This window comes from Acipenser ruthenus, chromosome 5 (genome assembly GCF_902713425.1).
Source record: "Acipenser ruthenus chromosome 5, fAciRut3.2 maternal haplotype, whole genome shotgun sequence".
Taxonomy (NCBI): domain Eukaryota; kingdom Metazoa; phylum Chordata; class Actinopteri; order Acipenseriformes; family Acipenseridae; genus Acipenser; species Acipenser ruthenus.
The window spans coordinates 35,669,595-35,691,132 of record NC_081193.1 but is presented as its reverse complement, the minus strand read 5'-3'; the positions used below and the strand labels follow the sequence as shown (position 1 = coordinate 35,691,132).

At 36.2% G+C, this 21,538-nt stretch overlaps 2 protein-coding genes across 2 annotated transcripts; one reads left to right on the top strand and one right to left on the bottom strand.

The window, feature by feature from the left end:
- The first annotated feature begins 1,855 nt into the window (after positions 1-1,855).
- LOC117403342 (cystatin-F-like) lies at positions 1,856-6,505 on the top strand. The gene is made up of 4 exons (XM_034005418.3): positions 1,856-2,114; positions 3,726-3,901; positions 5,070-5,186; positions 6,009-6,505. The coding sequence occupies exons 1-4, from the start codon at positions 2,054-2,056 to the stop codon at positions 6,084-6,086; spliced, it is 432 nt and encodes a 143-aa protein (XP_033861309.2). The 5' UTR covers positions 1,856-2,053; the 3' UTR covers positions 6,087-6,505.
- A 589-nt stretch (positions 6,506-7,094) lies between these two features.
- On the bottom strand, positions 7,095-18,560 carry apmap (adipocyte plasma membrane associated protein). Its single transcript, XM_034005416.3, has 9 exons — positions 18,336-18,560; positions 16,493-16,609; positions 15,589-15,704; positions 15,072-15,164; positions 14,413-14,529; positions 12,427-12,601; positions 9,271-9,405; positions 8,873-9,065; positions 7,095-7,421 (listed from the first exon to the last, which is right to left on the bottom strand). Exons 1-9 carry the CDS (start codon positions 18,422-18,424, stop codon positions 7,212-7,214), a joined length of 1,245 nt encoding a protein of 414 aa, XP_033861307.2. The 5' UTR covers positions 18,425-18,560; the 3' UTR covers positions 7,095-7,211.
- Positions 18,561-21,538: the final 2,978 nt, after the last annotated feature.

Genomic DNA, 21,538 nt, shown 5'->3' with positions numbered 1-21,538 from the left:
GGCTGTGGTAGGCAATCAGGAGAGCAGTACAGGGAAGCGCACAGTGCTGCACTAGGGTGCAGCGCGGCGATAACCTGGTTCTGGACCACGTGCAGTCACATAACAGTGCAGCGCATAGAGTATATCAGAGTGGAGCCCAGGCTCAAGGAGCTGCAACAGGAAGAAAAAGTGTACTGCTTTTTATTTATTTATTTTTTTAACTGCAAAGGAAGTAATAGGAAAAGAAAATAGAGGCTCACACACACACAGCAACTGAGCTATGGGAGAACAACAGTCACCACGCCAGGTGAGCTGTAAAATTGTATTATTATTGTTATTACCAAGCGCACCAAGTAGGCGGGCTGAAACAAGCCAGTGGATTCAACTCAACAGCGGGGTACAGCAGAGCTGTGTCCCGGTGAAAGATTCTCGCTTCTATTTATTTCTTTCTTTTTAAACAAACACATACACGCCTACAGCAGCAAAGCTGTGAGGCTAAATAGAACAGAAATAAATAATAATAATAGAGAGAGAGAGAGAGAGAGAGAGAGAGAGAGAGAGAGAGAGAGAGAGAGATCTGTTTCACACAGGCTCGATCCCAGCAACTGGACAAGGGTGTCTAGCCTGGACTACATGCAGTTACACAACCTGGGCAGCGCGTAGCCTGCAGCGGAGTGGAGCACCGTCTACAGGCAGAGGGCATCGAGACACCGAGGGCACCAAGCCCCATGCCGCTTGCCACGTGTACCGATCATCGAGGCGCTGTGTGCATTGAGGCACCGAAGTGCTGGGGGGCAGCTATAATGCAGCGGTGCCTACCCTAACCGCATGTAGTCATCCACCTGGTCATTGTGCAGCATGCACCAGGGGAGACACAAAGGCCGAAGCTGCAGCGTTATTCCCTTGGCAGGCGGGACCGAGGATGTCACTCCACGGAGGGGCCTATCGGCAGCTCTGACATAAAATGCTCAGCGAATACCTACCTAAGGCAGGCATACCCCAAAAGTATAGGTTGGTGGTCATCTTTAAATTGAAAGGGAACCAAGTTCAGTAATTTAGCTGTTAAAACATATTTCAGAAGGATGTCACCTAATGATCCCACATCTCTGTATAAGTTTCCTGCACAATGTTATCAGCACATGTATTTTGTGTGCACAAAAAGTTGAAGTTATCGCACAACAATTTGCAATACTAAAATATGATTAATCTGTTAATACATATTTTGATACATTTTTCTGTACACTCACATCATCAAAAGGAAACAAAAAAAGTTTGGTCACACTCCCCATTGATACAGGAAATCCAACCTTCCTGTTTACAGGAAATACCAGCAGCTTTTATTTTTTAATTTCCCCCATTAGTATAAAAGTAAACAAACTAATAAATATATGTTTTTAAAACATAATGAACTTCCTCATAACCAGCTTAAAACAACCTGCTCTTGGGTCCTATTTTTAAAACATATCAGGACTTTTTAAAAATACTTTTTTGAGGTTGCTTTAAAAAAAAAAAAAAATAGTTTGCTGTTATAAAATACAAAAAAAATTCCCTTCAATACTAAAATAACTAAATATAACTTCCTCACTGTTTCTTAAACTAGGCCAAAGTGTCAATTAAAGTCTGATTTCACCCACTGGACTACAAGCTTACTAAATTACTCAGCTGCTGAACCACCAAAAAAGAAACAATCATAATTATAAGTGTTAAATTGTTCATTAAAATACAATGGAAAACCTTTAACTCTGATTCACAAAACTACATTGGACTGCTGCTTAACAGTAACAATTACCAATTAAACAAGAGAAGTCAGTTTCAGAGAACCAATGGCTCATCAAGGCCAATAAGATTAATTAACGATCTCTGACACACCCCATATACACATTGCAATTTAAATACTAAGAGGTGGTGATATATGGTTCACAAAGCCACACTATATTATTTCATATGAGCTATCAGACACAAAGATCTATATTTAGCAAGTGTGTATGTGTTAGTGTGTGATGTAACAACAGTTCCATTGCAGGAAATTGAGGGTCCAACCAGCAGTGCTTATGAACAGTGAACACCAACAAGAATGGGGACTGGTACAAAGCTGCTTCTTTTAATTGCATTTGGTTGTGCTGCTATTTCCAATGGTAAGAGAAAACTATTTTGAATGGCATACAATAAAATAAGGTTTTAGTTGATTGGTACTCATTACAGATTGTAAAATGGAATTGTGTGTTGGAAGTAAATTTGAAATTGCATTTTACCTACTTGTAAACAGCGCAGAAACCATGGAAATAGTCCGGTTTGTTGGGAAAATGCATCAAAGGGAATGCTGTAAAAGAAGAAAGCTTTATCTTAGCTGGCAGGATGTATACGTTTATATTTTAGTTTTTGCAGAGTTGCACAAACTGTGGTTTTCCTGCTTGGTTTTTCTATTTGTTATAAGCTTCCGATCAGTTATTATTATTATTATTATTATTATTATTTATTTCTTAACAGACGCCCTTATCCAGGGCGATTTATAATCGTAAGCAAATACATTTCAAGTATCACAGTACAAGTAATAATACAATTAAGAGCAAGATAAATACAATGACTTTGGTTCAAGCAAGTACAAGTGTGACAAAATACAATTCAATAATACAGCAGATAAGTGTCAGTGATAGTTACATCAGGATATGATTAAATACAAAATACTACAGATTAAACACTTGGCAGATTACAGTACTCTGAAGTACAGGATTAAATGCTGTAAAATAGGGGGCAGATAAGAGCAAGTAAAGCACATTTAAGGAAGGGTGATAAGTGTCCCAGGGGAAAAACAGAGGAGTTCTACAGGTGCTGTTCTTGCTATTAATTACTCTGCTAGTGAACAATGATTACTGCAACAAAGCCAGTAATGTAATGCCTTAAACTTCTTTAACATTACTGGCCCATGCTGCTGTAATACTTGACCATTTTAACAAATCAGAACTACCACTGTATTTGCATAAGTTATTCATGAAACCTTTCTTGGTCATTTTATATAATAGGTTCAGTGTTTCTTCTTGTGTTTCAGATGTATTGATTTTCCAGTACATCTGAAGCAAACATCATTAATAAAGACATTATGAATCTACCAATGGCTATTTTGAAGGGATTGTATTTGCAGGGTGTCATTGCAGGCCAAAATAAGCAGAGCATGGTCCTTTCCTGTAACTGCAAAAAACAAAACTTGAGATTCAACAACAGCACATCGCAATAAAAAATACAACTGCAAAGATGGAATGACCTGAGTGTTATTCCAGTTCAAGTCAATCAAATTCTGGTGTTTGTGGATAATGATGATGATGCTGCTCACAGACAATAGAATCTGGAATCAAGAACATGTGGGAAGATAATTTGTATACAGTATCAAGTTGCCTAACAATTCGATTAGCAGTTTGGATATACTGTAGAAAAACAAAATGTGAGTACTCTGTGACATACTAAGTTTAATTTAACTGAGTTGACCCATTGCTAAGATACTGTGTAGCTTTCATGAACCCATCCAATCCCAAGCCGTAACCCATGAATAAGTAGGGAACCATGGCTTAGGAATTGATGCAAATGAATGTCCAGACCATCTTGTATTGTTCTCTAAACAAGAATGAAAGTTTAACACACATGTGTATGTACGAACACACATAGGCAGCCACTCTAGAGATGTGCATCCCCGGTGTGTTGCTATTCAGGAAAAGTTCCTCCTTGACACTTTTTCATTTTCCTGCTCTTTTTAGTACTTCTCCAAATGCACAAGCTTGACATTGTTGATAAACCTGGAACTGATAAGCCTGTCAGTACAAATGATTCAGGGGTTCAGACAGCAGCGAAGATAGCCACCTATGAATTTAACAACAGATCAAATGACATATTCCTGTTCAAAGTATCTGCTATTGACGAGGCAAAGGTTCAGGTAAGAATCGATTCGCACACGCAAGTATTGATATTATTAACAAATACATATTTGGTTATTATGACTATTTCTCCTCTGTGATCCACTTTATTTAAAGATGTATTCAGAACTATAAATGGTGTAATCAGATCTGGAATGAATATTCATATGTTCGGTTCAGATTTGGGGGAAAGCTTTTTGGTACATGTGACAGGGTACACTCCGCCCCTGTGTTTATTTGTATTAATTTTGTATTGTTGGTGTTATTGTTTGGGTGTGTTGTGTGTATTATTAGTGTAGGTGTGTGTGTGTGGAATATTTGGTGGCAGGGAGTGTTAAAATCCTCCCTACAAACACATATGGGAATGTGGCTGGAGCCGTCAATTGAACAAATGTTTAAATGATGAATTAAGCCTCCAGCCATGGGTGTATAAAATAGCTGTTCACGGGTGGTAATTTAGATTTCATTTGGAGAATTTAGGTCTGTGAAGGTATGTGTTTTGAGGTGTGTGTGTAAAGTAGAATGTGTATATATAATTATCGTGGGTGTTTAGGGGCGTTTTGAAGCCGTGAGTGTAAGTGAAATCAGCAGCTCGGTCTGAAACCCTGCAGTTTGGAAGTATATATTCTGTTTTATTTTATCTGTTTCTTTGGCCCTTGTGCCTATTTGTTTTGTGTTTTTTGTTGACTGTTAAAAAGCGCAACAGCATGTTTTTAAACCTGCAGCTCTCTTGTGCCTAAGCCTCTTCCTGGTTAGAAACAGACATTATTCTGAGAAGGCAACAAGGCTGATTCAATAGGATGTGATGTCTGAAAGAGAACATGATGCAGTGAATCTAAAGAACACAAAAATGCATTAGTTAAGATAACTCTAATATTTAACGCCCGTACTCTTTAATCATTAAACAGAGTGATTCAGGGTAACTCAATGTCACACTGAATCACAAGCAGCAGTAGCAATACAATGCATGGCACTGATCAATAATTTAATATGTATTGTGCCTTTTTGAAAGCACCTTGGTGCTCATGTTTGAGTCTTTGCTTTGAAATGCACTAACCAGCAGAGGGAACCTACAGGAACTGCTGAATTTATCCTGAAATCATGTGAATCACTACAATTTAACACAGGTGGAGGCCACTTAACTTGGTAATTACAATATTGTATTTCTATTTATTTTATTTTTTTAAGGTTGTAAAAGGAATAAAATACATCATGGAAGTGAAGATCACACGCACCGTGTGTCGCAAAAAAGGGAACCCTGACCTGGAAAAATGTCAGTTTCAACCAGATGGGAAACTAAAGCAGGTATTTCAGTGATCCCGGCAGCAATGAGAACGGATGGAGTTACTGACTGGGCCGAAGACCCCGGTCTTCAGTTCTGACCTCTAGGCCACACTGTCTTACTGTCTTTATTAACTCTAGCTATGGGCCATGAACTGTGGTAATACTGTAGGCTTAAAATTGAGAGGATATCTTTGCTGAGCAGGAATGGTAAACCTGGGTCATTCAAACTCAGGTGGGGGCTGTTCCTAGCCCCCTTGTGGCAATGGCTTATAATTCAACAGTTTCTTTGGTTGAAAGCCCTTGAATATTTAAAAAAATATATACTAACTATTTTTACTGGCCATTTACCCCTGGTCTAAGGACATCAAAATAGGTAATTCTGCAAATCTTCAACAAACTGTTTCAGGGGGAGAGGTTAGCAGTGGTCCTTTTTATACTGGCCTAATTACATAAATCCTTGGTAAGGCTTGCTCAGAGTGTCCCAAAGTACTGTAAGCTGTAGGCTTTATAAAACATATTTTAAAAATCCATGAATGCAAAAACAGTAATAACTGGGAAAAAAAAAAACATAAATTTTGCAAATTGAGAGGGTTGAGTATTTACACATACCACCTGTTAGGTCATAATATGGTGCTAAACACCATTTTCACTATCTTAGATTAACACATGTTCAAAAAATCAAATGGGAATTGTAGATAGGAAGGTTTTCATTTCCAATATAAAAGGGAGAAATTGGTCAACTTCTCTATAAAGAAAGAGGTATTTGTGATTTGTACAAGAGATTAACTGTGCAAAACAACTGCAATGCAATATAACCTTGCCTTTTTAATTGTGATTATTTAGATATTCAAATGCCATTTTGAGGTCTGGTCCATTCCTTGGTTGCACTGGATGAAAACCACTGTTCTGATCTGTCAGTAAATGGATGCTCTGTGGAGATGCCTGCCTTCGTGAATATCACTTGTGAACTGTTTTACGTACAAGCAGTACTGCGACACAGTAAACCACACTTAGCTCTCAGTAGTTCACAGTTTTCACTGTTCATTTGCTCATGCATATTTTGGGTGCAATCATTACAATCCCAAAGTATAATTATCTATTATCATTTACTGAATTTGAAAACAACATCCAACAGAGACTGTAGTGAATTTATGCTGAAAATGACAAACTCAGAACCATCCTTTTTTATTTTTATTTTATTGGCAAGTACATATTTATTACTTTCTGATGTCGGTGACTTTTGTATTGTAGTTGCTAAAATACAGTGCATATATATTGCCATTTTCTGTGAATCTGACTTTTCATTATAAAATAAAACATTCTCCACTGTTCTAAAGATACACTGAATTCAATTACACTTGATGTTTTGTCATTAGAACTGTGGGGATTTAACTAATTGGTCAAGTAGAGCTTGAGCTCATTAGAGGTACACTTTTAAATGTATTGCTCAGTATTTATCCAAAAAAAAAATTAAAAAGCATCTCACCAGCATAATGGGTCTAACATTAGAAGATGCAGAGGTTAGTTAAACAGACATGTGGACAGTTATGTTGGGGGTGGGAGGGGTGATGCACAGCATATATGCCATACAGCAAAGGGCAGATAGCACTAGGAGACGAGGGAATAATATAGTTGGAGCCTTGCCTCGATATGACAGCTCATTACATTTGCATAAAGTCCTGTTCAAATACAGTTTGAAAGCTGAACACATATAAGAGAAAATGACATTTGTCCAGCCATAAGGAATAGGCTCAGCACTTGGTTTGGTCACAAGGCTAAGGAGCAAATGGTCTATCTGTGCTCTGGGCAGGCAGAAATTAAAAGATTTCCACACCAAAAAGCCAAGAGTAGGAGATGGGTATTGAAAAGCAATATAAGCCCTTACAGACTGAATCTGCGAAACTCTGTCTCTGGTAAAAATGATGAGGATTGCTCAATGGGGGGGGAAACAAAAAAAAAAGTTTAATATTCAGTGCATTTAATTATTAAAAAAAAAAAAAAGCACAGCAACATTGTATAGAAACTGGTTCTCTCCCCAGGCTGGAATCACACTTCATTTAGATTAAGTCTGCAGAGGAATGGTGATCTGAAGGATCCCAGGTAGAGGTACCCGTCCTGTTCATGGGCTTCGCTGACGTACGTTGCCACAGTGCCATGTGGGTCATGGAAGCTTCTCTTACAGACGCCACTGTCATGCAGCTCCACCACAAGACTGTACTTTGGCACAAACTTCATCAGTGTCTCTTGACTAAGAAGCTAAAAATAATTATAAACAAAACAGGAGATATTCAATAGATTTATAAACATCCCATGTGTTAGCATTAAGTGTCACAGTTAAATTGTTATATTGTAGAATTTTCTGGATAATCAAAGCAATAACTAGTTTTGGACTGGTTAATGTTTTTTTAATCTTTTCTAATTACCATGACATACTGAAAAAACTACAATTTGACATAAATACAGTAAGCATGTGCAAATGTGGGAGTTTCAGATTCATTAAACTAAATTAAAAGCTGAGCAAAAGTGTCTGTTAATGACATAGTTTTTAAGGTTGTGCAAGAGTAACTGATAACATTTTGTGGTTTGTAATTGTTTCTAAATTTGAGGTAGTTTTGATGCAATTCCCTCCAGAACCCTTTTAAGAATGGTGTAAGCTAAATCCAGAATATACTTGTTTGTTGAGTTTCTTCATCAGTTTGAATCATATAGCAACCAATAATTCTAATTAAGAAAGATATATCAGTATTTATTTTCTGTTTAAAATCTTTGGCCTAAAAATATCCCTTAAATTTCAACTGGCACTAACTTATATACTTTTAACGAATAGCCACAAGAGCACATTCTCTATATTGTTTGAACTGTTAATTTCTGGTTTCACAGCTGCTTTTTTTGGCCTGATCGAGGCAGTGTCTTGGCGGTGCCAAACTGTTTCCACTTTACAGTGCCTCAAGGGATATTCAAAGCCATTGAAAGTTTCTTATAGCCTTCCCCCAATCTGTACCTTTCAATAACTTTATCCCGGAGTTCTTTTGGCAGCTCCTTGTTCGGTATGTTTTGCCATTTGTTTCAAATTCACTTCATACAACAGAAACAGCTTGATTCTTCATCCAGGAGTATTCGAATCAGTTGAACTACTGTGATTGGACACAGGCGGGCTCTATTTAACTTATGTGCCTTGTTAAACAAATTTGTTGTACCTGAGCTAATTTGAGTTTGCTATGACAAAGGGTGTGAAGACTTATGCAATCAAGACTTTTTGGTTTTTTATTTTTTAATTACTTTTTGAATATTTCTATAATTGTTCTTTCACGTTGAAAGTGTAGATGATGTTGTGTAGATCAGTGAAACAAACTCCTACTTTAATGCATTTTGAATGGTATTTTTTAGGCAGTAGAATGTGAAAAATGTTCATGGGTGTGAAGACTTTTTCAAGGCACTGTATATAGTAAAAGCTGTTTCTATGAAATTAACTTATTTCCAATGTTGTTTGTTATGTATCTATTGTAACACTGCATGTAGCTTGACATTCACAGGTAAATCATGTTTCACTGCTATTTACATGCATTGCTCTTTGGCACCATCTAGTGGGCAACTGGAGATTTCTGTTTTTTGTTTACACATAAAACATTCAACATCGATTTCATATCACCTGGACAACTGGGGTTTTTTTTAGATTATGCATCCCTTTTATTTCTTTTGTTTCTTACCTTGAAAATAATCTTTTTAATCCAAGGCTTTTGAGATAGGAAATCATGCATGGAAAATCCAGGATTGGGGCGCACAGCCGACATTGCAACCCAGTAACCTCCTGAGCTGCTTGAGCGAATATTGTCAGGAAAACCAGGAAGATTTTCAACAAACAAATCGAGACCACCTTTATTCAGCCCTGATACATAACACCTACCAAAAGAATGCAAAATAAGTAAATAAAGTAAATCAGAATATGTGGTTTTACTACAGCATCAGCAACACTGAAATTCACTTTTATTGGCATTGAAAAATACCAAATGCGCTATTGATATTGCAAATTTCATACCTATTACAGCTAACTACAATACCCTAAATCCAATCCCAGTTAAAAACAAACAATCACACAGCACTGTACCTCCGGATCCTTGCCATGGTCAATTCTGCCACCAGCACAAAATCCTCATTTGGGGAAAGCTGGACTCCATTGGGAAATCTTAGATCATCCATAAGAACAGTGACTTCTTTTGTAAAGGTATCATATTCTAAGAGGCTTAGAAGGAAGAAGAAATAATCCTATGTTAGGTTTGTTTACTGTTTAAAACTCTTGATGGAGCAAATAAATGATCTTCAAATTCAGCTGTGCTTCTGCTTATATATATATATATTTTTAAATATACATGTTAGAGTGCCAAGTTACTTTACCTCCCATTCAGAATGCTGAATTAAGTTTCCACAGCAATTCCCCACTAAGCTCAGGAGAACTGAATGGTCAGTGGGCATCCTCTGATCCCACCAATTTCCACTTTTACACTCGGGAAATTGAGAATGGATTTCAGAGAGCTACCACTTGAGCTTACCAAGTGCCTGGCCATTAGGGTCCACTGTAGCACGATGTGGAGAAACAGTCTCTGCTTATTTTGCCTCCCTAACCTGCAGGGTCACCAGAGCCAATGCGACGCAAGCTACGGAATCCCCAGCGAAGACCGGTAGCTTTGCACATCCAGCACACGAACCTGCACTCCCCTGACTGTATAACTCGCCCTGCAACCACTTTGAGGAGGGATTATACATACATATATATATATATATATATATATATATATATATATATATATATATATACATTATTTCTTAGCAGACGCCCTTATCCAGGGCAACTTACAGCTGTATATAAAAAATACATATCAAGAATGACAGTACAATTAAGAGCAAGATACAAAATGCAATGACTTCAGTCCTAATAAGAGCAAATACAAAACACAGTACAATTTGATATCGGGGCAGTTCAAGAGCAGATTACAGTGTTGATAGTTACATCAGGGTTAGATACGAGTGCAAGTGAAATACAAAATACTACAGATTGGGTTAAGTGCAGGATTAAATACAGTAAAATAGGGAGCAGATAAGTGAAAGTTAAGTGTTGTCTGAAGAGGTGTATCTTGAGGAGGCGCCGGAAGGTGGTCAGATATAGATATAGATATAAAACACACTGACACATAAGATCAGGGATAGAGGTTTACAGTACTGCTTTTTTTTTTTTTTTAATAACCAAACTAACAACAATAAAGTATCCCCAGCACAAGCATAGGGCAGCCACAATATTACCTTTCACATTTAAAAAAAACATGTGTACCGTACTGCAGTAAACTAAACAGACTACCTCTCACACTATGTCAGAACTAACAGTCAGAAAATGTGTGATTAAACTACATGTAAACATTATAAATAGAATACAGTACTTTATAGACTTAGCGACCAAAGCCTTAAAAGTTATGTTTTACTGTTAGGTAATGGCTAAACATTTAGTTGTAGTGCTTGTTGTACATGTTTGAACCTGACAGCCTTATTTTTTTGTCTGTTTTTTAAAGTCAGTTTCAACTGATTCTGCAGTTTTGCTGATTAAAAGATTAAAAGAAAAAAATAAAATTTATTTTTCTTGAATTCTTAATGATTTTACAATTGTTTTTTTGTTTGTTTTGTTTTTTATTCCCTTATCAGTCACATAATTTCTGAGATTCCAAACAAACACCAAAAAAAAAAAAAAAAAATCACCAAGACAAGCTCTAAACCTTTTTTTAAGCGCTTCACTTATTTGCAATCTTGTTTGAAGGCCTTGTTGTTTGGTCATGTGGCTCTGATTTATGATTCCAGAGAAGTATTCTAATTTTTTATCTCTGCTGGCATCATCTGTGGTATTGTATTAAAACTAGGGCTGTCAATCGATTAGAATTTTTGATCGGTTAATTTATCGGCATTAGTTGATTAAAATCGGTAGATTAATCTGTGCATATTTTTAATAAAGGTAACGATATTATAGCGGCTTTACTGCATAGTAATACTAAAAAATCAATAGAATCTAAAATAAATAAATATTTGGTCTTTTTAAAAGCATTTTTATTATTATTTTTATTTTAGTAAATGGAACACATTTTCACAGAACATTGGTTGCTTACAAAGCTACGTACTTGGCTTCCTTTTTGTACTTCTGAATCTAGCAGAACCTGAGGCACCGAAGAGATTAAGCCATTTGGAATCCTGTTACAGGTACCCGAGGATACTGTGGCTATTAACAAGTGATTGCTTAACATGCTGTCATAGTCAGAAATCAAAGAAAGTAATTCCACATAATTCCTCTATTTGAAGAATTAGTGCCTTCATCAATTCAGGTATTTCTGATGTATACTGTACCTCCATTTTTTCTGAGAAAGTGATTTGTAGCCAAATCGACTACAATGTCTCTGTTTTCTTTTGACATTTTTTTTTTTTTTTTTAATTTGTAAAAAGCTATTCAAAATATTACTTCTAAGTTCTAAATAACTGTCTCCATAATAAGCAATAGTGTGCGAAATTTAGCTATGCTTACACCCTAACCCAGGGGTGAGCAATTCCGGTCCTGGGGAGCCGATGTCCCTCCTGGCTTTTGTTCCAACTTTGGCCTAAATTACTTAATTGGACAATTTTTTCCGCATCTGCTCACTAATGATTGGACAGCTGTAAAACCAGGGCAGATCTTTGACTTTCCCATTGGTTAAACTCCCAGTTATGTCCTGCCTCTGCTCACTCATGATTGCACACCTGTATAACCAGGGCCAATCTCTGACTCTCCCATTGGTTAAACCTACTAACCTTCAACTGTTTATGTCCCGCCTCCGCTTACTTATAATTGGACTGCCTCAGAGAAAATGCAGATCTTCTATTGGTTGAATTTATTTTATATACAAAAAATTAATCTGCGATCAACTCTTTGGTTAATTAATCGGTCCGATTAATCTATTAAATTGGAGCAGCCCTAATTAAAACAAATGACATTTTAAAATTATTTTCTGGTACAAGGAATCATGGACACATGATCAGATAACAAGGCCTTCAAGAAAGCTCAAAGTTTGAGACAGCTACTGTATAGTAAAAAGGTAATATTCTTAATATTGTAACTCGGAACCAATCAGAAAGTTTGCAAACATCACATGAAAAAGGGAAGGGTGAAAACTTTTTTTTAGAATATATTTTTTTAGCTCTGCACCCTTTGCTGCAAATACGTTTTAGCCTCAGAAACTGAAAACTTAAACATTACCGTCCATCATTAATACCCTCCATGAAAAGGTAAGCGTAGTCCCTCCTCTGCCATTTACTGCTGGAGTCTGTGAAGTAGATCTTTCTACCATCCCGTGTGACATCAAGGTCATTCACAAAGGACAACCTCTTGCCATTGACTGGAATCTGAGTAGAAACCAGCTCTTTCACTTCACCTGAACAAAAGAAGATGGAGTAACAGCAAGCATGATTAACAAATTAATAAATACGAAGGGGTGGCTTTATATGATCAGGTACTTTAATTATAATTACTTTTCATTTTAAAAAAAGTGACCCAGACTGTGTTTTGTTTAAAGACAACTGTACATAACCCAGTTTGAGCAATATAATAAAACACTTTTGTATGCTGTGTAAAACAGTGCTGTCAGCATACACATGGGTGCTGCTGGGATCAAAGGGTTCATGCAAGTCATTCATGAATAAAGATAAAAGATGATTCAGGGGTGAAGAAGAAAAAAGAATGGCAACTAATGCATTTCCAAACGTGCCTAATGGTGTGTGATAATGGGAAATGTCAATACACAAGTCATAATACTTTTGGGTAATGTTAGAATGCTGTGAAAACTTTTAGAATTCAAAGAGGACAGCTATGACATGAAGATGGGAAGGCTAAAGAATGTATCACTAAAACAAATATATGAATTATATTTTATTAGTAAATAGTCTAATCTTAAACCGAACATATAAAATGCCTTGATTGTAGTGTTTCTCTATCTACAATTAAGCATTAAGCAGGGGTCTTTTTGACCATGTAATTCTAGAACAGGAATGTCTATGCAAGTCAAAGTGGCTAAGTTTTAGACTTTGAATCCAACTTTGGTTTAACGATCCATGTATAAAAGATATATAAATATAAATAAGGTTTTGTAAAACTATATTGCTGTAGGATAGTATATTTCATGTCTAATATTCTTTATAACAGTCTTCATAAAATATTTATAGATGGCCAATTGGTTGATTATAATTAGGGATGTGATTTTGTCACGGTAAAAATATGTAAAAATCACAGCATGACTGCTACAAATAGACAATTTCACAGAATAGTCATGGCTAAAGAGATTTGAACTTAAACATATATTATTCCTGTGATATGCTAATTTTTTAGTATTTGTGCAAAGTAAACACATATTTACTTTGCACTTTGTATTTAACATGCATTTAATGTGTTTTCTTTTAACGCACGCTTCTAGTCAAAAGTAAACAGATTTTTTTTTTTAACAGTACCTTTTACAAAGCAACCCTATCAGGAATATGCTTACCTTGTAATTGTAACATGTATACCTTGGTGTCCGATGTAAAAAAAAATAAATAATCTGAACACTGAAATTCAATTTTTCTTTTTTTTTTTTTAAACACATGTTCTGGTTGTAAATTGATAATTTTACAAGATCCTTTTCGTTAATGTCTTTTTAACACAGCTGTGGTTTTGGTATTACAAGATGTAAATTAAAAGAGTAGAAGGATCAACCTGCATTTACACTGTCGACAGGTTAAGCACCTCAGGGGAATGACTGCAAGAGCTGCAAATTGGGGTTCATGCTTCTGCAGAACTGTAAACCCTTTAGGTTTTGCATTATCTAGTGTATGCAGGGGTATATTTTCTGCACAAAAGGCTTCGGTTTGTTTGTCCTTAAAGCTGCTCCTTCCACTTTCATGAAACTGTTTGGGATATTGCTTTGCTAGTTACTTGGAACTTAATTTTGCCACTTTTTTATAGTTCTGTGTAAGTATTCACCTTTATTTGACGTTTGCTAACTGCTTTAACTTTTTACTGGGCAAATTCAAAAGACCTGCTCCTTTTCTATTTTCATGGTGAGTGAAAACAAATGGGTTCCGTGACCGCCATGACAAAATCACATACCTAATTATAATTTCTAGCATGTTACAATACAGTCTACCATTTTGTCCACGGATCACTTTAACAGCATATTCCCTCAGTGAGACGCATTAAAGAAACCACACCAACCTGTGAACGGATTCACTTCAAATAGTCCAAGATAGGCATCAGCAACAAACAAGGTTCTATTTTGACTGGCTCGAATGCCAAGGGGTCGCCCACAGTTTGGTTCATCCTTTTGAGTCCCTAAGGAGAATAAAGAAATCAAAGTGTTACCACTGTGACTTCCTACAGAACAGTCAGCACTGACAGATTTGGTTGTAACGCCCCACCAAATTTTAGAAGTAACCAAGTAAGCCAACTTTTGTTTTTTAAAGCAGCCACAAATGAGTACTTTCATAGTGGACCACCATCACAAAGCACTTTACAGGGGTAGGCTGTGAACTGTGCATTATATGCATAGTCACTTACAATAGGACATTGATTTAACTCATCTCATCCGCAGGATGGAGCACAAGGAGGTTAAGTGACTTGCTCAGGGTCACACAGTGAGTCAGTCAGTGGCAGAGGTGGGATTTGAACTGGTGACCTTCTGGTTACAAGCCCTCTTTAACCACTGGACCACACTGCCTATTAAGGTATGAAGTAAACTCTTACCCTAAACTGGTGTAATGTAACTGATGCTCTAAACCTGATGTAATGCACCTATGTTGTGTGCATTAAAAGGCCCTATCAACAATTTACAGCAGTAGATCAATATTATGCATTACTGTTGATAGTTGTCTTACCACAGGGAGGTCTTCCTAATGTTGCCAGGGTATGAATTTTACCATCTTCTATTTTTACAATTTTCCCATCTGCTGTTCCGGTATACAATACACCTGCAGACAAGACCAATAATAATGGTTTGTTAAGACTGTAAATGCTCTATGTTGAAAATGGCTCAAAAACAGCTGGCACTGGAAAGGCAGTCTGTTTCTTAATCAAGTGGGAGCTGCACTCACAGGAGGGAAAACAGAATTGGAGGTAGCTTAACCCGTAATTTTGTGCAAAATGTGTTACTGCTTTTTTTTTCGTCATCAATGGACCCCACTATGTCTAGTGCACTTCTCTCAGCTCTCACTGTATGGCAGAATCAAGCATCATGGCTTTTCACAGTGAATCAAATTTTGATATTGCAACAGTCAAAAGCTAGATGAAGTTTAAATAGCAAAATCCTAATACAACGTTGACATGTTTTGAAAAACCTTTGTAGAAACCATATCAATTACTATAATTTATAAAACACCCTTTAAAATATTTTACCTCCAATATTTGCCATAGACTCTGGCCCAATAAGTTGGCCTTCAAATAACCTCTCTGCCTGTCTCAGTTTAAAGTTTGGCTCCAAAGCCCCAGACATAAGAGGAGGTTCCAGAAAGCTGAAATCATAAAAAAAGATCAGTAAAGTGTCAAGATACCATAGCATTAGGTAACATAACACCAGCAACACCCCTGGCAGAGTTGTAGCACTTTTGCAACCAGTTGAGAAATAAGAGAGTTCAGGACTAGACTTTGTTTAGTCAAAATAAATGTTACTGTACATACTGTGTTGACAAGGGAAGGGGGGGGGGGGTGTCACACAAAACTTCACAAATTAAAAGGTTGGTGGAACAAAACCTTCACTTTTATCAAAAATGAATTACATATAAGAACAGAATACTGTAGTAACCACCTTGGCTACAAGCTGAATTAGCCTGTAATTTACCACTACAGAGTGCACAAAACACTGCAACAGTACTGGGCTCCAGTCCAAATAAAAAAAAGATGTCACAAAGCCACCCTAAAAGTTAGCATGAAATCGGCAGTTCTGTGGTCTCTCATTAATGCAAAGGTTAGGCTTGACATATAGACTGAACTACCCATCCACCCTCCCCGATTTGTAGCTTTGATTAAAATCATGTACCCAGTGAGTCAGTCATACAGTGCCATGATATTCCATTCATAAAGTTAGAACACAAAACCCCAAATCCTGGTTAAAGGCAATTACCTTGACATAATTATGTTGTTATGCTGGTTTAGTTTGTATTTCTTTTTTTTTTTAACATGAAATCAACCTTTCAATTACGACAATGACAACAAATCTCAAAGAATATCCCCATATAGTATATTGGTCAAAATAATAAATGCTTCAACAAATGGTATCTTCAGAACCTTGCACTACACTCACCTTAAATACTGAGGCTCTATTGGAGACTCCAGCAGAATTATTGCACCAATCAATGGAACTAGCAAAGAGACCGCCAGTGTCACTAGCGTCACACGAAAAACCTTCCCGCTGTAGGAACTGAAAAACATTAGAATACATGCTTTATGCATGAAGTAATGACTCTTCATTTATTCATAACCTTGAATACTCAAGCATAGCAATTACTATGAAAATAAAGAAAGGACAAGCAACTTTAAGTAGAGGCCAGTTTCTCTCAAGCTGTAGCTTTTTGCATTATGTCCCCTTGTAAAAGTTGACTATGGCAAACAGTGGTAAAATCGTAGCAAAGTGTAGTAAAACATAGTGAACACAAGGTAAAGCACAGGCAAGCATGGTGAATAAAGGGTGTCATTTTTACCTCTTGACAAATTTCATTTTTTATTGACCATTACAAATATATTCTTGATACAAAACATCAATCATTTGTGTCCTTTTGTATTTGTTTAGGTATGCCACCTATTTGCTGCGTGTTTATATACTGAACTTTGGGTACTGAAATTTAGAGTAACTGCCTTCAAAGTTTATGGTGCCAATGTCAACAATATATCATATGATACAGTAAACTCCTTATATTACAATAAAACGTAATACAAATCTTGACTGACCAGAAATTATACAGGTAGTTCTGAAAAAAATTTTGGAGAAGTTTCGAATAAAGCCTTCATTTTCTGATTTCAACTGTGTACTTTGCTCTTGTTTCAGCTCCAGGGACCATGGCCATATTGCTTTGTAGACAATACAGACAATGTTGCAATCTTGGGTGAAACTAAGTTAACAGAAAAGAAACAAGCAGGGCTGGCCAAAGGCAAGTCGACGAGTTCAACTAGACCTCTGTAAGTATGCATCACCTCAGCGTGTAAAGCCCTTATTACTGGTATAGTGATGTTTGCTAAGGTCTCCTTCAGTGTTCCCCTCACCTGCACACTTTGTAACTGATTCCTAAAGATGTAAAGTGCCTCTAATTTAGTGGCACTTAATTTGTGCCAGTATTGTGATGTGTTGTATTGATTATTTTGGTATTATACTTTAAATAAATTAATATTTGTAAATAAAATAAACTATGTTAATAAAATAAATAAACATGCTTACTTTATTTTAGGTTTATATTTTAGTTGATGTTGTTCTATAAAATTTGTACACTCAAATTGTTATTTTAAGTATATTTTTTTCAGGTTTTAGGTATATCTTTCCATTGCAGTACTTTCCTGGTTAGTTGCAGCAGCTTGTATGTTTTAAAACGAGAAGAAATTATAGTACCTATAGTAAATTGTAGAGTTTAAATAGACAAATGCTGCGCATGAAAAGCAAGATGTCAACTTGTGTAGTCATTAAAACCAAAATGCATTTTTACATTTGACCTTGAAAGCACTGACCCTTTATCTAATCTGCAGTTCACCGCCTTGCTCCACTTGGGGCAACAAAAATGTAAATTACCGGTAATCAGACAACCACTCCGATGTTGCGTATTTCGTATTTACAATTAATTAGTCTGAATATGGTTTGAAGTGAAAATGTAGCACTAGCATATCGTTATGTTTTGAGAAAATCTGCTAACCATGCAGAATATCGTCGTAGCCTGTTTGTCATTTTGAAATATCACTAGCGTATTATTACACAGAATATTTGTAAATTATGCAACAACGTTGGTCTTGTTTCAGGACCGGATATGAATATTGAATACAATTCAAATAAGCGTTTAACCTGTATATCAATTTAAAGCACATAGATTTATTAAGAAAAACAAATGAGTTACTATTAAGAAATAAATCAACTGTGTTGCAGCTCAAACCCTGGTTACCAGTACCTGTTCTTGTTTTCAGGCGCCTGTGGCTCGTCAGTTATTATCTTAGCTCTGTTCAACCTTCGATACCGCAATCCATCTGTCTCATTCATCTTGAATTATTATTAAATCTGTATTAGTATTAGTTTCACAGACAAAACAAATGCAGCACCCCTACACTGCAGCGCTGTCTGCAGACTAGTTGTGTGACAGGACCACAACACGAGCGAGGCGCAGGACGATGACGTCAGTGAAACGTCACTCCGCTTTTAGGCCCACGGTACTATTAAACACCACCCACTTCATTTAACCCGTTGCACTTAAACCTGCTAAATCAAATTTTCGAATGCTTTCCATTAATTATTATTTTTTTTCCTATACTTTTAAAAGCAATCCTAAAACTTATTTCGACGGGATAACGGGTTGCTACTCTTCTTAAAATGTGTGTCTATACCCTGGCATTAAATGCAGTAGCATTTTTCACTTCGTCCAAACATAACTGAAAAAAAAAAAAAAAAAAAAACTCACAAAGATATTTGCCACGTTGCATCTTTTCCAAAAAGACTTACATTATATGTTGTTGCTTACCTTAATGGTAATGATTTTTGATATGCTTTTTTGTTCCATGTGTATTACACAGATTTAGCTTGTTAAACACACTTTGTTGACCTTGTCACACTGTGCCCACTCCCCACCCTTGATATGCCACGTACAGCATAAAAAATGACATGTATGTAACCTATATAATATTGTATACTGTGCAAAGGTGAGCCTGAACTTACAGTTTGTATCTAATGTATCCTATTTAGCTATATATTATATATTCAAAACAATACATAATTGCCTTCAGTAAGATTGCAAGTTGTTAATGTCAGTGCTTTTTCACACTTATTGTTAACAATTAAATAAAACAGTTAAACAAAATAATTAAACAAAACACAGTCTTCTGGTTTTAAGGCTGGGAAGACACAGTGTTTCTGGATACAAAATTATTTATTTCTTCAAGCATTTATATCAATGCTGGCCACACTTCTGATTTAACCTGTCCCCACAGCCTATTGCTAATAACTAGGCTTTTATACTTTATTGTGGGAATGAACAGTTTTACTTCTCAAGTCATGAAGTTCGCCCTCAAACAGGGCCGCCGTCAGCTGCCATGGGCCCCGGGGAAGGATTGGTATGTCCCGCTGCCCCCCCCCCCCCCCCCCATTGTGTGAAAGGAAGTGTTTAACAGCGCCTAGAACATTACACCACAGAAGCACATTGGCTCGGTGTGCAGTACTGGAGTTTTTCACATTGCAAAACCACTGGCACTCACTTTGCCCTTTATTACAATCAGAACTAAACACATGTCCACTTGACTAATAACTATTGGAAATTGCTCAAACAACTGGGTCTAAACCTGAGGTAATGCAATAGTAAAGGAAAACAGAAAGGCATATAAAAATGGGACATGCAATGCCCAGATCTCCAGTACTGACGACATACTGCACATTACTTCAACCTTTTTGAGAAATACTGCAAAATATAATCTGGTTAGTATGAAAAGATAAATGAAACACCAAAATTAAATTAATTTAAAAAATACAACATAAATTAAAAATTGCTAAACCATATTAATTAAGAGACTTTTTAAAAGTATTTTACCTTAAACTAATTTTTAACACTGGTACATTTGATTAAAATTTAATTTAAGCTCACGTTAAAGTAGTATATAGTATGCAATATGGTTCATAGAAGCTGGAACCAAATTGGAGCTCTCAGAGAATTATATTCAGCATGACATGTTGAAACTGTTGTGCACAAGAATTGTAAAATTTACACAATCCACTAGGTGGCTCTTTTATGTACTACTGTACTACAGTATCACTATATTACCGTTAATGTCGTTAACATTTTCAGTTTTAGTTTGTGGTTTTACCTTTGATAGTGCATTGCCGTGGGTCTCTTCTGTCTCAGGATACTGTATACACACTGATTAAATGAACCACAATCCCCTGTCATGACTCAGTTCATGATGTGTCACAAGCTGGAGGCTGCCAAGTTTAGAAAAGAACCATGATTTTAATAACCCTGAGTTCTCTATTCGCAAAGCTTTAACGTAACAACTTTTTAAAAGAATAATTTTCTATTTTGATGGAATAAATAGAAAATGATTCTTCTATTACGTTAAAGCTTTGTGAATATATATAGCGAGAGAGAGAAAAAACACACAACAACTATCTACAGTAGAACAATTTCACAAATGCTTGCCTTTTATCTGAATTCTGATTCTGCATGTATCTAGTTTTCTCAGATAACTTCGAAAGAGACCATACAAAGTCCTGTTTCCAACATTAAATCACTTTAGACAGCATGGACCATGTGCACTTATGCTATTTTCATATGCTGTATATGACAAATGTTTTATGAGCACCTCAAATTGCAGTGATACCCTAACTATAATGGGCAATAATATGCACCATTCACAGTCATTATGCATGTATTCATCAATCCCAATATCCAGCAGAAGATAGTATGTATATGTGACTGTGATATTGTAGGTTATATATAAACAAGGTTGCTTCAATGTTGTTATAACCATTTTCTTTACAATAGCTTTAATTTTATAATGATTTGCAAAAGTCTACATTGTGTAATGTAAATAGGTAGGTAAATAAGGTTTTTGGTTTTAACTGATAAAAAACAAAATACCACAGGAATATAATTCTTAGTTTGTGATCACTCAGAGCATTCATGGTGGCGTTTACTGTATTTATTCAGGCAACAGAGTTATAGTGTATACTGTGATTTCAATCTGTGCTGTTGTTTGATTGGAGCTGTTTACAGGAGATCTGTAGAGCAGTACATTAACAGAATCAACTTTCAATTCACTTTTCAGACTATAACAAAATCAAAAAACCCTGATACTCCCAAATTGTGGGGATAAAAGCCCAACAGATTCTGAAAAGGGGAAATAAATACAAAAAACAAAGCCTTTGTTATATATCAAAATGACATAATTAAGAAATAAACATGGAATATGATGTTTACTGGAATACTGTCTGTCAAAGGTTATGATACTTTTTTATCCTACCCCTATTCTGATCAAAATATTATGTACTAATATTCTCTATAGCTGTCTGTCAAACGGGGATCCCACTTGCGCTGTGGGGGTGGGTAGTACTGTATAGGCAATATACAGAAACATTCAGGAGCTTAAATTAACCACACATGAAACAAACATC

Bases quoted from the DNA above. Each gene is read 5' to 3' on its own strand.
- LOC117403342 (XM_034005418.3), top strand. From the start codon at position 2,054: ATGGGGACTGGTACAAAGCTGCTTCTTTTAATTGCATTTGGTTGTGCT. The intron at 2,115-3,725 runs GTAAGAGAAAAC...TGCTCTTTTTAG, and splicing joins TTGTGCTGCTATTTCCAATG to TACTTCTCCAAATGCACAAG. The intron at 3,902-5,069 runs GTAAGAATCGAT...TATTTTTTTAAG, and splicing joins TTGACGAGGCAAAGGTTCAG to GTTGTAAAAGGAATAAAATA.
- apmap (XM_034005416.3), bottom strand. From the start codon at position 18,424: ATGAATGAGACAGATGGATTGCGGTATCGAAGGTTGAACAGAGCTAAG. The intron at 16,610-18,335 runs GTACTGGTAACC...AATGTTTTTCAG, and splicing joins GCGCCTGAAAACAAGAACAG to TTCCTACAGCGGGAAGGTTT. The intron at 12,602-14,412 runs GTTGGTGTGGTT...TCTTTTGTTCAG, and splicing joins TGAAGTGAATCCGTTCACAG to GTGAAGTGAAAGAGCTGGTT.